This window comes from Oncorhynchus nerka, linkage group LG2 (genome assembly GCF_034236695.1).
Source record: "Oncorhynchus nerka isolate Pitt River linkage group LG2, Oner_Uvic_2.0, whole genome shotgun sequence".
Classification (NCBI taxonomy): domain Eukaryota; kingdom Metazoa; phylum Chordata; class Actinopteri; order Salmoniformes; family Salmonidae; genus Oncorhynchus; species Oncorhynchus nerka.
The window spans coordinates 93,024,883-93,041,103 of record NC_088397.1 but is presented as its reverse complement, the minus strand read 5'-3'; the positions used below and the strand labels follow the sequence as shown (position 1 = coordinate 93,041,103).

Below are 16,221 nucleotides of genomic sequence, written 5' to 3'. Positions count from 1 at the left end.
TCCCTGCGGTCCAAATTATCCCAAACCATCTCAATTGGGTTGAGGTCGGGTAATTGTGGAGGCCAGATCATCTCATGTAGCACTCCATCACTCTCCTTCTTGGTCAAATAGCCTTAACACAGGCTGGAGGTGTGTTGGGTCATTGTCCTGTTCATTAACAGATGATAGCCCCACTAAGCACAAAACAGATTGGATGGCATATCGCTGCAGAATACTATGGTGGCCATGCTGATTAAGTGTGGCTTGAATTCTAAATAAATCACTGACAGTGTCACCAGCAAAGCACCCCCACACATCACCCCTCCTCCTCCATGCTTCACGGTGGGAACCACACACACGGAGATCATGGTTGGAACCAAAAATCTCAAATTTGGACTTATCAGACCAAAAGGACATATTTCCACCGGTCTAATGTCCATTGCTCGTGTTTCTTCCTCGAAACCTCTAATGGCTAAGACCCCGCTACAGAGATCGATATGACAACAGCAAGTGAAAGTGCAGGGCGTCAAATTCAATCAACAGAAATCTCATAATTACAATTCCTCAACCATACAAGTATTTTACACCATTTTAAAGATAAACTTGTTGTTAATCCCACCACAGTGTCCGATTTCAAAAAGGCTTTACTACGAAAGCACACCAAACGATTATGTTAGGTCTGCACCTAGTCACAGAAAGCTGAAATAGAGATAAAATTAATCACTAACCTTTGATGATCTTCATCAGATACATGTGTGTTTTGTTCGATAAAGTTCATATTTATATCCAAAAATCTCAGTTTACATTGACGCGTTATGTTCAGTAGTTCCAAAACATCCAGTGATTTTGCAGAGAGCCACATCTATTTCCCAGAAATAATCATAATAAACATTCCTAAAAGATACAAGTGTTATAAATGGAATTATAGATCCTCTTCTTAATGCAACCACTGTGTCAGATTTAAAAAAAACTTTAGTAGAAAGCACACCATGCAATAATCTGAGTACAGCGCTCAGACAAAAACAAGCCACATAAATATTCACTTACCTTTGATGATCTTCATCAGAATGCACTCCCAGGAATCCCAGTTTCACAATGAATGTTTGTTTTGTTCGATAAAGTCCATAATTGATGTCCAAATACCTCCTTGTTGTTCACACATTTTGTTCACAAATCCAAATTCATGATGCGCGATCACTAGGTCCAGACGAAAAGTCAAAAAGTTCCATTACAGTCCGTAGAAACATGTCAAACGATATATAGAATCAATCTTTAGGATGTTTTTAACATAAATCTTCAATAATCTTCCAACCGAAGAATTCCTTTGTCTTTAGAAATTAAAAGGAACGCAGCTACCTTTCACGGGAGAGCGCGTGATCAGCTCATGGCAGACACCTGATTGAAAGTGCTCTCATTCCCTCCTCCTTCACAGTAGAAGTCTGAAACAATGTTCTAAAGACTATTGACATCTAGTGGAAGCCTTAGGAAGTGCAACATGACCCCATAGACACTGTATATGCGATAGGCAATGAGTTGAAAAACTACAAACCTCAGATTTCCAACTTCTTGGTTGGATTTTTTTCTCAGGTTTTTGCATGCCATATGGTTTATGTTATACCCACAGACACCATTCAAATGGTGTTAGAAACCCCAGAGTGTTTCCTATCCACATCTACTTTAATTATATGCATATCTTAGCTTCTGGGCCTGAGTAGCAGGCAGTTTACTCTGGGCACCTTATTCATCCAAGCTACTCAATACTGCCCCCATCCATAAGAGGTTTTAACCACTTGTATGACTAGGGTCATACAACATGCATCAACAGTCAATACTAGAGTCATCACTCTTAGCATGACGACATACGTTACTGTTAGCATAGGTTACATACGTATGGTTACATACAGTGGAAAGGAAAAGTATGTGAACCCCTTTGGAATTACCTGGATTTCTGCATAAAATAGTCATATAATATATTCTGGTCTTCATCTTAGACATAACAATAGAAAAACACAGTGTGTTTAAACTAATAACACACAAAAATGTGTATGTTTTTTGTCTATATTGAATACATCATTCACAGTGTAGGTTGGAAAAAGTATTGTGAACCCCTAGGCTACTTACTTTTCCAAAAGATAATTGGAGTTAGGAGTCAGCTAACCTGGAGTCCAAACAATGAGATGAGACTGGAGATGTTGGTTAGAGCGGCCCTGCCCTATAAAAAACACTCACAAAATGTGAGTTTGCTAATCACAATAGGCATTGCCTGATGTGAACCATGCCTCGAACAAAAGAGATCTCAGAAGACCTAAAATTGCAAATTGTTGACTTGCATGAAGCTGGAAAGGGTTACAAAAATATCTCTAAAAGCCGTGATGTTCATCAGTCAGACAAATTGTCTATAAATGGAGAAAGTTCAGCACTGTTGCTACTCTCCCTAGGAGTGGCCGTCCTGCAAAGATGATTGCAAGAGCACAGTGCAGAATGCTCAATGAGGTTAAGAAGAATCCTAGAGTGTCAGCTAAAGACTTACAGAATTCTCTGGAACATGCTAACATCTCTGACATCTCTAACATCTCTGACGAGTCTACGATATGTGAAAAACACTAAACAAGAATGGTGTTCATGGGAGGACACCACGGAAGAAGCCACTGCTGTCCACAAAAAACATTGCTGCAAGTCTGAAGTTTGCAAAAGAGCACCTGGATGTTCCACAGCGCTACTGGCAAAATATTCTGTGGACAGATTAAACTAAAATTGAGTTGTTAGGAAGGAATACTCAACTCTATGTGAAGAGAAAAAATGGGCACAGCACACCAACCCCTAAACCTCATCCCAACTGTAAACTATGGTGGAGGGAGCATCATGGTTTGGGGCTGCTTTGCTGCCTCAGGCCCTGGACAGCTTGCTATCATCGACGGAGAAATGAATTCCCAAGTTTATCAAGACAGTTTTCAGGAGAATGTAAGGCTTTCTGTCCGCCAATTGAAGCTCAACAGATGTTGAGTGATGCAACAGGACAACGACCCAAAACACAAAAGTAAATCAACAGCTGAATGGCTTCAACAGAAGAAAATGCGCCTTCTGGAGTGACCCAGTCTGAGTCCTGACCTCAACCCGATTTAAGAGGCTGTGGCATGACCTCGAGAGCGGATCACACCAGACATATTCAGAATATTGCTGAACTGAAGCAGTTTTGTGAAGGTGAATGGTCCACAATTCCTCCTGATTGTTGTGCAGGTCTGATCCGCAAGTACAGAAAATGTTTGGTTGAGGTTATTGCTACTAAAGGAGGGTCAACCATTTATTAAATCCAAGGGTTCACATACTTTTTCCACCCTACACTGTGAATGTTTACACGGTGTGTTCAATAAAGACATGAACATGTATAATTGTTTGTGTGTTATTAGTTTAAGCGGACTGTGTTTGTCTGTTGTTGTGACTTAGATGAATATCTGCTAAAATTTTATGACCAATTTATATTCCAAAGGGTTCACATACTTTTTCTTGATGTTGTATGTTACTATTAGCATAGATTGCATATCATGGCTACGTATGTTACTATTAGCATAGATTGCATATCATGGCTACGTATGTTACTATTAGCATAGATTGCATATCATGGCTACGTATGTTACTATTAGCATAGATTGCATATCATGGCTACGTATGTTACTATTAGCATAGATTGCATATCATGGCTACGTATGTTACTATTAGCATAGATTGCATATCATGGCTACGTATGTTACTATTAGCATAGATTGCATATCATGGCTACGTATGTTACTATTAGCATAGATTGCATATCATGGCTACGTATGTTACTATTAGCATAGATTGCATATCATGGCTACGTATGTTACTATTAGCATTGTTAGGTTCTTACTTTTCAGAGTAAATAATTCATGGACACTAGAGAAGCTTTAACCAAGTTTAATTCTTCCCAAAGGTTCTGTACAGCTGTATTCATACAACCCAACACTTCTCCCATCCATATCTATATATATATCCCACTTAAGACACTCCTCCTTCTCTCTAATCCTTCTTATGGTTTAACAGGAAAAGAGTAACAAACTACCAAACCCTTATTACTCCCTTCAGGTGACCTGTTCTCACCTCCTGACCTCAACCCCTCCTTCACCTAATCCACAGATGTCCATCTGTCTCCCCTGTATCAACACTTCGCTGTCCTCACCTCCTGACCTCAACCCCTCCTTCACCTAATCCACAGATGTCCATCTGTCTCCCCTGTATCAACACTTCGCTGTCCTCACCTCCTGACCTCAACCCCTCCTTCACCTAATCCACAGATGTCCATCTGTCTCTATCAACACGGTGCTCTGCTGCCTTCCACCCAACACATTCCAACACATTCCACAGCTCTCTGTCTTTCTACAGAGACCCAGTCTCTTTTACTACTATGCGTTTAATCTATCATGTCTTAAATATCTCAATGTTGAAAATGTCGAATCCAACAGCATAGATTATGTATCGTGGTTACATACAGTATATTACTAGTAGCATGGGTTACATATCATGTGGCCTGTCCCTGTCCCTGTCCTTTCCAGGTTGGGTCGTCAATTCCAGTCACACAGCCTGCGTGCCAAATGGTACCCTGTCCCCTACATTGTGAACAACCTTTGACCAGGATCCATAAGGTAGCCACACAAGTATTGCACTATAAAGAAAATAGGATGCCATTTGGGACACTGGCTAGAGAAAACGCAGCAGTCTGCCATCTCTCCTGCCTCGTCCTCCGTCATGTCTCCCCATAGAGCACTGAACCATCTGGTCCCAGGCATCCCTCATCCCTCTGCTCCTCTCTCTCTGCTCCTCTCTCTCTGTCTTTCTCTCTGTCTTTCTCTCTCTCTCTCTCCTTCTCTCTCTCTCTCTCTCTCTCTCTCATCTCTGTCTTTCTCTCTCTCTCTCTCTCTCTCTCCTTCTCTCTCTCTCTCTCTTTATCTATTTATTCCAGTCTCTCTCTCACACTCTCTCTATCACACTCCATCCCTGTACAGCTGTCTCTCTCTTTCATTGTGTCTTGATCTTTGCTACTCTCATTGCCCTGGAACCTGACATGAATGGCATGATACCCTATAATCCCCATCAATTCTACTGATTTGGTTAAGGATATCATATTGGAAAAAAAGCTACTGCCTCTCAACTAGCCTTGTGGTTAAAGTGATATTGGAAGGTTGGAAGTTTGATCCACGGCCTAGTCATACCAAAAATGGGACCCGATGCGTCTCTGCTTGGCACTTACCATTGATGATATGCTGAAGAATGGGGATAAGGGCCTGGGATAGACTAGCGTTGTGTCCAGAGGCTGTACTGTACATCAAGCTGCCTCACTACAGAAACAAGAGAAAGACTAGTGTCCTGTCCAGGGGGTGTCCTGGTACATCAAGCTGCCTCACTAAGAAACAGGGAATAGACTAGTGTCCTGTTCAGGGGGTGTACTGTACATCAAGCTGCCTCACTACAGAAACAAGAGAAAGACTAGTGTCTTGTCCAGGGGGTGTACTGTACATCAAGCTGCCTCACTACATAAACAGGGAATAGACTAGTGTCCTGTTCAGGGGGTGTCCTGATACATCAAGCTGCCTCACTACAGAAACAGGGAATAGACTAGTGTCCTGTTCAGGGGGTGTACTGTACATCAAGCTGCCTCACTACAGAAACAAGAGAAAGACTAGTGTCTTGTCCAGGGGGTGTACTGTACATCAAGCTGCCTCACTACAGAAACAAGAGAAAGACTAGTGTCTTGTCCAGGGGGTGTACTGTACATCAAGCTGCCTCACTACAGAAACAAGAGAAAGACTAGTGTCTTGTCCAGTGGGTGTACTGTACATCAAGCTGCCTCACTACATAAACAAGAGAAAGACTAGTGTCTTGTCCAGGGGGTGTACTGTACATCAAGCTGCCTCACTACAGAAACAAGAGAAAGACTAGTGTCTTGTCCAGGGGGTGTACTGTACATCAAGCTGCCTCACTACAGAAACAAGAGAAAGACTAGTGTCTTGTCCAGTGGGTGTACTGTACATCAAGCTGCCTCACTACATAAACAAGAGAAAGACTAGTGTCTTGTCCAGTGGGTGTACTGTACATCAAGCTGCCTCACTACAGAAACAGGGGATTGACTAGTGTCCTGTCCAGGGGGTGTAATGTACATCAAGCTGCCTCACAACAGAAACGGGATGGACTAGTGTCCTGTCCAGGGGATGTATTGTACATCAAGCTTTCACACTAGATAAACAGGAGATAGACTAGTGTCCTGTCCAGGGGGTGTACTTATACGTCAAGGTTTTCTTATTTAGGATCACAAATTTGTTTACGTATCTGTTAGTGAACATTTCTTATTTGTCAAGATAATCCATCCACCTGACAGGTGTGGCATATCAATAAGCTGATTAAACATAATCATTACACAGGAGCAACTTGTGATGGGGATAATAAATGTCCACTCTAAAATGTGAAGTTTTGTCAAACAACACAATGCCACAGATGTCGTCCATATGTTTATATATTTTTAATTCCACCCCTTTACTTAGATTGGTGGGTATTGGGTATATGTTGTGAAATTGGTAGATCTTACTTTTTAGATATTGCTGCACTGTCAGAGTTAGGAGCTCAAGCATTTCCCTACACCTGCAATAACATCTGCTAAACACGTGCGTGTGATCTATAAAACTTGATTTGATTTCACGCGTTTTGAGGGAACGTGCAATTGGCATGCTGACTGCAGGAATATCCACCAGAGCTGTTGCCAGAGAATTTAATATTAGTGTCTCTACCATAAGCCGCCTCCAATGTCATTTTAGAGAATTTGGCAATACGTCCAACTGGCTTCACAACCGCAGGCCACGTGTTACTGTAACAGTATAGACTTTACATCCATCCCCTCAACCTGGGCGCGAACCAGGGAAGCTCTGCACACGTCAACAGTCACCCTCGAAGCATCGTTACACATTGTGCCACAAAAGCCACGGCCCTTGCAGAGCAAGGGGAACCACTACTTCAATGTCTCAGAGCAAGTGACGTCACAGATTGAAACGCTATTTAGCGCCACACCACCGCTAACTAAGCTAGCCGTTTCACATCCGTTACACAACCACACCAGACCAAGGACCTCCACATCCTTCTTCTTCACCTGCGGGATCGTCTGAGACCAGTCACCCAGACAGCTGATCAAACGGATGAGTTTTTTTGTCTGTAACAAAGCCCTTTCTTGGAGAAAACGCATTCTGATTGACTGGGCCTGGCTCCTCGGTTGGTGGGCCTATGCCCTCCCTGGCCCAGCCATGGCTGCACTCCTGCTCAGTCGTGAAATCCATAGGCCTAGTGCTTATATTTCAATTGACTGAATTTGTTTATATGAACTGTAACTCAGTAAAATCGTTGAAATTGTTGCATGTTGCGTTTATATTTTTTTGGGTCAGTATAGTATAACAGCTTAATGAATTTCTTTAAAAAATAAGATATTCTATTTGATTAGTTGAAGAATATATGATACATTTAAAGCAATCTGTCATTTGACATACGGTACATTAGAGGGCCTAATGCATACCATTTGGAGAGAGGGAGGGGAGAGAGTGAGAGGGTGAAGGAGCTGGAGAGACAGTGAATGAGAGGGAGAGGGTGAAGGAGAGGGAGAGGGGGAGAGGGAATGGGGAAGAGGGTGAAGGAGCTGGAGAGACGGTGAAGGAGAGGGAGATGGGAGAGGGAGTGGGGAAGAGGCTGAAGGAGAGGGAGAGGGGAGATGGAGTGGGGAAGAGAGGGTGAAGGAGAGGGAGAGGGGGAGATGGAGTGGGGAAGAGGGTGAAGGAGAGGGAGAGGGGAGAGGGAGTGGGGAAGAGGGTGAAGGAGAGGGAGAGGGGAGAGGGAGAGGGGAAGAGGGTGAAGGAGAGGGAGAGGGGAAGAGGGTGAAGGAGAGGGAGAGGGGGAGAGGGAGTGGGGAAGAGGGTGAAGGAGAGGGGGAGAGGGAGTGGGGAAGAGGGTGAAGGAGAGGGGAAGAGGGCGTGGGGAAGAGGGTGAAGGAGAGGGAGAGGGGAGAGGGAGTGGGGAAGAGGGTGAAGGAGAGGGAGAGGGTGAGAGGGAGTGGGGAAGAGGGTGAAGGAGAGGGGGAGAGGGAGTGGGGAAGAGGGTGAAGGAGAGGGGAGAGGGAGTGGGGGAGAGTGTGAAGGAGAGGGAGAGGGGAGAGGGAGTGGGGAAGAGGGTGACGGAGAGGGGGAGGGGGAGAGGGAGTGGGGAAGAGAGTGAAGGAGAGGGAGAGGGGAGAGGGAGAGGGGAAGAGGGTGAAGGAGAGGGAGAGGGGAGAGGGAGAGGGGAAGAGGGAGTGGGGAAGAGGGTGAAGGAGAGGGAGAGGGGAGAGGGAGAGGGGAAGAGGGTGAAGGAGAGGGAGAGGGGAAGAGGGTGAAGGAGAGGGAGAGGGGAGAGGGAGTGGGGAAGAGGGTGAAGGAGAGGGAGAGGGGAGAGGGAGTGGGGAAGAAGGTGAAGGAGAGGGAGAGGGGGAGAGGGAGTGGGGAAGAGGGTGAAGGAGAGGGGGAGAGGGAGGGGGAAGAGGGTGAAGGAGAGGGGGAGAGGGAGTGGGGGAGAGGGTGAAGGAGAGGGACACGGGAGAGGGAGTGGGGAAGAGCGTGAAGGAGAGGGGGAGAGGGCGTGGGGAAGAGGGTGAAGGAGAGGGGAGGGGGAGAGGGAGTGGGGAAGAGGGTGAAAGAGAGGGGGAGAGGGCGTGGGGAAGAGGGTGAAGGAGAGGGGGAGAGGGAGTGGGGAAGAGGGTGAAGGAGAGGGAGAGGGAGAGAGGGAGTGGGGAAGAGGGTGAAGGAGAGGGAGAGGGGAGAGGGAGTGGGGAAGAGGGTGAAGGAGCTGGAGAGACGGTGAAGTAGAGGGAGAGGGGGAGAGGGAGTGGGGAAGAGGGTGAAGGAGAGGGAGAGGGGGAGAGGGAGTGGGGAAGAGGGTGAAGGAGAGGGGGAGAGGGAGTGGGGAAGAGGGTGAAGGAGAGGGGGAGAGGGAGTGGGGAAGAGGGTGAAGGAGAGGGAGAGGGAGAGAGGGAGTGGGGAAGAGGGTGAAGGAGAGGGAGAGGGGGAGAGGGAGTGGGGGAGAGGGTGAAGGAGCTGGAGAGACGGTGAAGGAGAGGGAGAGGGGGAGAGGTTGAAGGAGTGAGGGAGGAGAGAATAGTTTATATAATAGAGAAAGTCTAGGGATTATAGTTCCTGTAATTGTTTTCCCCCTTATGTCCATAGATGGAATGAGATAAGTAGAGGCAAGTTCTCTCTCATATTTCCCTCTATATACTGTAGAATACCCCTACTCTACGCCTGGATGAACACTGGGAGACTAAGCCCCATTTAACAACATCAAATCTCATAAAAAATCTGTTCATATACACCCCAGGAAGTTTAAGACACTTCAGAAAAAAATTCTGACTAGTGAACACTATGGTCATTTTCATGTTTTCATAAATTCATATAATGTTTGTGAATCACGTACACTAAGGCATTTGTAAACTTTCTATAGCCATGTAAGTGGAGGAAAGCGGACATGCGTTTGGACAACTAATAGACACAGCAGGAAATAAAACCTAATGAAAACATCTGTCTCGTCCAGGACCAGAGTCGACAGAGACCGATGCACCATAGCCAATCAGAGCTACAGTAGGCGTGGAAAAGATGAGACCGGTGCACCATAGCCAATCAGAGCTACAGTAGGCGTGGAAAAGATGAGACCGGTGCACCATAGCCAATCAGAGCTACAGTAGGCGTGGAAAAGATGAGACCGGTGCACCATAGCCAATCAGAGCTACAGTAGGCGTGGAAAAGATGAGACCGGTGCACCATAGCCAATCAGAGCTACAGTAGGCGTGGAAAAGATGAGACCGGTGCACCACAGTCAATCAGAGCTACAGTAGGCGTGGAAAAGATGAGACCGGTGCACCATAGCCAATCAGAGCTACAATAGGCGTGGAAAAGATGAGACCGGTGCACCATAGCCAATCAGAGCTACAGTAGGCGTGGAAAAGATGAGACCGGTGCACCATAGCCAATCAGAGCTACAGTAGGCGTGGAAAAGATGACGCAAACAGACGTGGCAGTTCTGCTTCTAGCTCCTAAGAAACTTTGCAGTATATTATTTTTGTGTGTGTGTGTTATTTCTTACATTATTAGCCCAGAACTTTTTTGTTGTGTTATTACATATAGTCGGAAATAACTTTTGGATTTCAGAGCAGCGTTAGTTCACTCCAGAGAATTTGTTTCCACCACGGAGTCCAATGGCGGCGAGCTTTACATCACTCCAGTCCACGCTTGGCATTGCGCATGGTGATTTTAGGATTGTGTGCAGCTGCTCTGGCATGGAATCCAATTTCCCGATGAACAGTTCTTGTGCTGACGTTGCTTCCAGAGGCAGTTTGGAACTCGATAGTGAGTGTTGCAACCGAGGACAGACAATTTTTACACTTCAGCACCTGGCTGTCCCATTCTGTGAGCCTGTGTGGCCTACCACTTCAGCTGAGCCCGATGTTGCTCCTAGACGTTTCCATTTCACAATAACAGCACTTACAGTTGACCGGGGCAGCTCTAGCAGGGCAGACATTTGATGAACTGACTTGTTGGAAAGGTGACATCCTATGATGGTGCTACGTTGAAAGTCACTGAGCTCTTCAGTAAGGCCATTCTACTACTAATGTTTGTCTATGGAGATTGCACGGCCGTGTGCTCTATGTTATACACCTGTCAGCAACGGGTGTGGCTGAAATAGAATCCACTCATTTGAAAGGTTGTCCACTTACTTAAAAAAAGAATACTGTATATTGTGTATGTATAGGGCAGTTACTGTACCTTAAGGATGTATAAACCTAGTTCCCATGCATATTTTAGCTATCAGGAGCCTGGTAGGCGGTGGGGCCTTTTGGAGACTTGACAAATGACACCCTATTACCTATATAGTGCACTACTTTCTTTGATCAGGGCGCTGTTAGAAATTAGTGCACTATGTTGGGAATAGGGTGCCATTTGGGATGCCGACAACAACTTCTGTGAAGATTCATGATACGGAGTAACGTTGGATCGCATTATGGTTATTGCCACCACCATCTGTCCATAGAATGTTATTCATTAGAAACTGAAAGGCTAAATTGGTCCTGGATCTGCACTCCTGCTCTGAGAATCCTTGTAGATACGGGGCCAGGGCGCAGGGGCCAGGGCGCAGGGGCCAGGGCCCAGGGGCCAGGGCGCAGGGGTTAGTCATAAGGGCTTTCTTTCATATCATTCAATCACTGTTGATATACAGAATTAGAATAGGCTTTACAGGTGTTAGATCTTAATTTGACAAGTTTCGTTGCAGGAGTAAAATAATCCTTCAGCAGGTGGATTTGATTGTTGTTGTTTTTTTAAGAGAAAATTCTGTATGAGAAATGAATAGGCTATAGTTTAATGTGCGATCTAGTGAGAGAATAAGAACTGCAGGGTGACAAATGTATGCTATCGATCAGTTTTGGGATCCGTGATTAACTTAACCAGGTGTGTTAGTACTGGGCTGGTGAAAAAACCTGCACGCTCTGTAGGTCAGCAGGACTGAAGAACATGGATCCATGCTAATGCATTGTAGTGTGTTGTTAGGGACAACCTCAACCTTGAGATGACAAGATGTCTCCCTCTATTGTTCTGTCAACGTTGTCCCCTGCAGTTATAACTGGTCCAGCATGTACCACTTACCTGCTACTATTGTGCATTTATCTTGTGTACATATACACTTTGTACCTCACCCTCATCGTTATCCCTGACTTTAACAATGTGTGTTTTTTAAAATAAAACACACACTCGCAAAAGAAAAGTCAGTATGTTCTGCATGTCAGATCACAACGACTTCCTCATAACAACACTATGCCACACTCCTCCAAAAGAAAACTGACAAATCCTGAACCATTATATGTGGGGAAAAAAACTTATTTTTTATTGTCATTTCTCCTCTCCAGGTCCGGCAGCAAAGAAGAAATATGTGAGTTACAATGACCTTGTGATCTAAGAGCCGTCACCGGAGAGAGGGACATGATGGATGGAGATGCTTGGTCTCCTGCCCCGTTGGCAACGAAAGAAAAAGGATGTTTATGTTCATGCTGCTCTATTGCCCACTCACACCCCGGAACCCTAGCACCAAAGGAACCCCGGAACTCCGGAACAGGACAGGGACAATGGGTGGGTTCTGGGTTCTAAGAGCTTTCTATTCAACCACAAGATTCTGTGTGGCAAACTGATGTTTCGACATGGTTACGATGGAATGGAAAAGACCAAAAAAGAGACATACTGTTGGTGTAAAACGTCAAGAAAAAATGTAAAGAAAATCAAGACAGTTCTGATGGGCAAAAAATATCTACTTAAATCATTTGTTTTGCAAAATGATTGCAAAGAAAAAAAGAAGCACAGACCCTCCCTGCTGGCTCTACAACCCCCCCTGTGCCCCCTCCGGGTTAGGGTGGTCATCTCTGCCGACCCCTCAGAGATGGTCCCCCACTCCCTAGAGATGTGTCTCTACAGGTACACAGGCTGCAGCAGGAGGACTTGCAACTGTACTTGTACCTGCCTGTACCTTCAATGGAGGCTGTTTCTTGTCTTTTAATGTCCTTCCAAAATGCAAGTTTTCCAAAATTCCTGTCAAAAAAAGTGTGTGGTTCTATTGGCCTATCTGTTACATTTTGTTGTTCAATTTTTAACATCAAACTTTCTTTTTTTGCTTGTCTGTTTTTTCCTTCCTTGCTTCTTGGACGCACATTCAATTAAAGCCATATTCTTGTCTTTGAGATGTTCAGATGTTCATGATTTTTTGGGGGGGGTGGTTGTATGTGGGCTCACAAGCAAGAGGTACAGCGCTTGCTTTTTCCCCTCCCGTATGTGTGTGTGTTTCTACAGACATGTTTTCAGTATGTTGTAAGGGTACAGTATTGACCATCAACTGTGTTTTTAAATGGACTAAAAGAGAGCTCCAGTCCAGTCAAGGCTTTGTTGGCTCGATATAAAAAACTCCAAAGACTCAGATTTAACAAGGTATATGTCCCCGTGTAGAAGTTGTCAATGCATGCCAGCTATGTTTGATGTTAAGATTAAGTCAATAACTGGAGATTTCACCACACGTGATCCACTAGCTCTGAATGGCATACAATGTCTATATATATATATATATATATATATATATATATATATATATATATATATATATATTTATATATCTATATCTATATATTTTACATTTTCTCACTGAATGCAGAATATGGCTTTAATTCGTCTTGGAGTTTTTCTTAATGCCCCGCAACTATGAAAAATTGTCAGTAAAAAATATGAATATATATTTAAAAAGGAACCAATCAAAAAAAAAAGAGAGAAAAAAAAGCATGTATGTTTTATACTGTTTGTACTAAGTATATTTATGTTGCCCTTGCTGCTTATGGTCCAATATTGTGGGAGATAAAAATGTACGTTTGGCCACTCATGCAAATATTATGTGGTTTTGTCCAAGAATGTATCAGCATGAAACAAGACCAGCTGGTTGTTTTTATTTTTAACATTTCCTGAAAATAGAGATAAAGTCATTGTATTTATTTAAGGGGGGCTGTTTCCACTACACCACTGAACTACATACTATTAGGGGGAGGGTTGTTTCCACTACACCACTGACCTACATACTATTAGGGGGGGCTGTTTCCACTACACCACTGAACTACATACTATTAGGGGGACTGTTTCCACTACACCACTGAACTACATACTATTAGGGGGGGGACTGTTTCCACTACACCACTGAACTACATACTATTAGGGGGGACTGTTTCCACTACACCACTGAACTACATACTATTAGGGGGGGACTGTTTCCACTACACCACTGAACTACATACTATTAGGGGGGACTGTTTCCACTACACCACTGAACGACATACTATTAGGGTGGGGGGCTGTTTCCACTACACCACTGAACTACATACTATTAGAGGGGGCTGTTTCCACTACACCACTGAACGACATACTATTAGGGGGACTGTTTCCACTACACCACTGAACTACATACTATTAGGGGGTGGGACTGTTTCCACTACACCACTGAACTACATACTATTAGGGGGAATGTTTCCACTACACCACTGAACTACTACACCACTGAACTACATACTATTAGGGGGGCTGTTTCCACTAAACCACTGAACTACATACTATTAGGGGGGCTGTTTCCACTACACCACTGAACTATATGCTATTAGGGGGAGGGGCTGTATCCACTACACCACTGAACTACATACTATTAGGGGAGGGGCTGTTTCCACTACACCACTGACCTACATACTATTAGGTGTGGGGGGACTGTTTCCACTGCACCACTGAACTACATACTATTAGGGGGGACTGTTTCCACTACACCACTGAACTACATACTATTAGGGGGGGACTGTTTCCACTACACCACTGAACTACATACTATTAGGGGAGGGGGACTGTTTCCACTACACCACTGAACTACATACTATTAGGGGAGGGGGACTGTTTCCACTACACCACTGAACTACATACTATTAGGGGGGCTGTTTTCACTACAGCACTGAACTACATACTATTAGGGGGGACTGTTTCCACTACACTACTGAACTACATACTATTAGGGGGCTGTTTCCACTACACCACTGAACTACATACTATTAGGGGGGGACTGTTTCCACTACACCACTGAACTACATACTATTAGGGGGCTGTTTCCACTACACCACTGAACTACATACTATTAGGGGGACTGTTTCCACTACACCACTGAACTACATACTATTAGGGGGGCTGTTTCCACTACACCACTGAACTACATACTATTAGGGGAGGCTGTTTACACTACACCACTGAACTACATACTATTAGGGGGGACTGTTTCACAACACCACTGAACTACATACTATTAGGGGGACTGTTTCCACTACACCACTGAACTACATACTATTAGGGAGGGGGCTGTTTCACTGCACCACTGAACTACATACTATTAGGGGGGACTGTTTCCACTACACCACTGAACTACATACTATTAGGGAGGGGGACTGTTTCCACTACACCACTGAACTACATACTATTAGGGAGGGGGGCTGTTTCCACTACACCACTGAACTACACACTATTAGGGGGAGGCTGTTTCCACTACACCACTGAACTACATACTATTAGGGGGGACTGTTTCCACTACACCACTGAACTACATACTATTAGGGGGGCTGTTTCCACTACACCACTGAACTACATACTATTAGGGAGGGGGGACTGTTTCCACTACACCACTGAACTACATACTATTAGGGAGGGGGCTGTTTCCACTACACCACTGAACTACACACTATTAGGGAGGCTGTTTCCACTACACCACTGAACTACATACTATTAGGGGGGACTGTTTCCACTACACCACTGAACTACATACTATTAGGGGGGCTGTTTCACTACACCACTGAACTACATACTATTAGGGGGCTGTTTCCACTACACCACTGAACTACATACTATTAGGGGGGCTGTTTCCACTACACCACTGAACTACATGCTATTAGGGGAGGGGGCTGTTTCCACTACACCACTGAACTACATACTATTAGGGGGGCTGTTTCACTACACCACTGAACTACATACTTTTAGGGGGGCTGTTTCCACTGCACCACTGAACTACATACTATTAGGGGGGACTGTTTCCACTACACCACTGGACTACATACTATTAGGGGGCTGTTTCCACTACACCACTGAACTACATACTATTAGGGGGCTGTTTCCACTACACCACTGAACTACATACTATTAGGGGGCTGTTTCCACTACACCACTGAACTACATACTATTAGGGGGGCTGTTTCCACTACACCACTGAACTACATACTATTAGGGGAGGCTGTTTACACTACACCACTGAACTACATACTATTAGGGGGGACTGTTTCCACAACACCACTGAACTACATACTATTAGGGGGGACTGTTTCCACTACACCACTGAACTACATACTATTAGGGAGGGGGCTGTTTCCACTGCACCACTGAACTACATACTATTAGGGGGGGGACTGTTTCCACTACACCACTGAACTACACACTATTAGGGGAGGCTGTTTCCACTACACCACTGAACTACATACTATTAGGGGGGGACTGTTTCCACTACACCACTGAACTACATACTATTAGGGGGGCTGTTTCCACTACACCACTGAACTACATACTATTAGGGGGCTGT

At 44.8% G+C, this 16,221-nt stretch overlaps 1 protein-coding gene across 1 annotated transcript in view; it reads left to right on the top strand.

Annotated features, from left to right (window-relative positions):
* grm7 (glutamate metabotropic receptor 7) overlaps positions 1–12,769 on the top strand; it is a 526,754-nt gene extending 513,985 nt beyond the window's left edge. Inside the window, exon 11 of the mRNA XM_065004348.1 lies at positions 11,951–12,769. Within this exon, the coding sequence (XP_064860420.1) occupies positions 11,951–12,000 (50 nt within the window). The 3' untranslated portion in view covers positions 12,001–12,769. The remainder of the gene's footprint in view (positions 1–11,950) is intronic.
* The last annotated feature ends 3,452 nt before the right edge of the window (positions 12,770–16,221 follow it).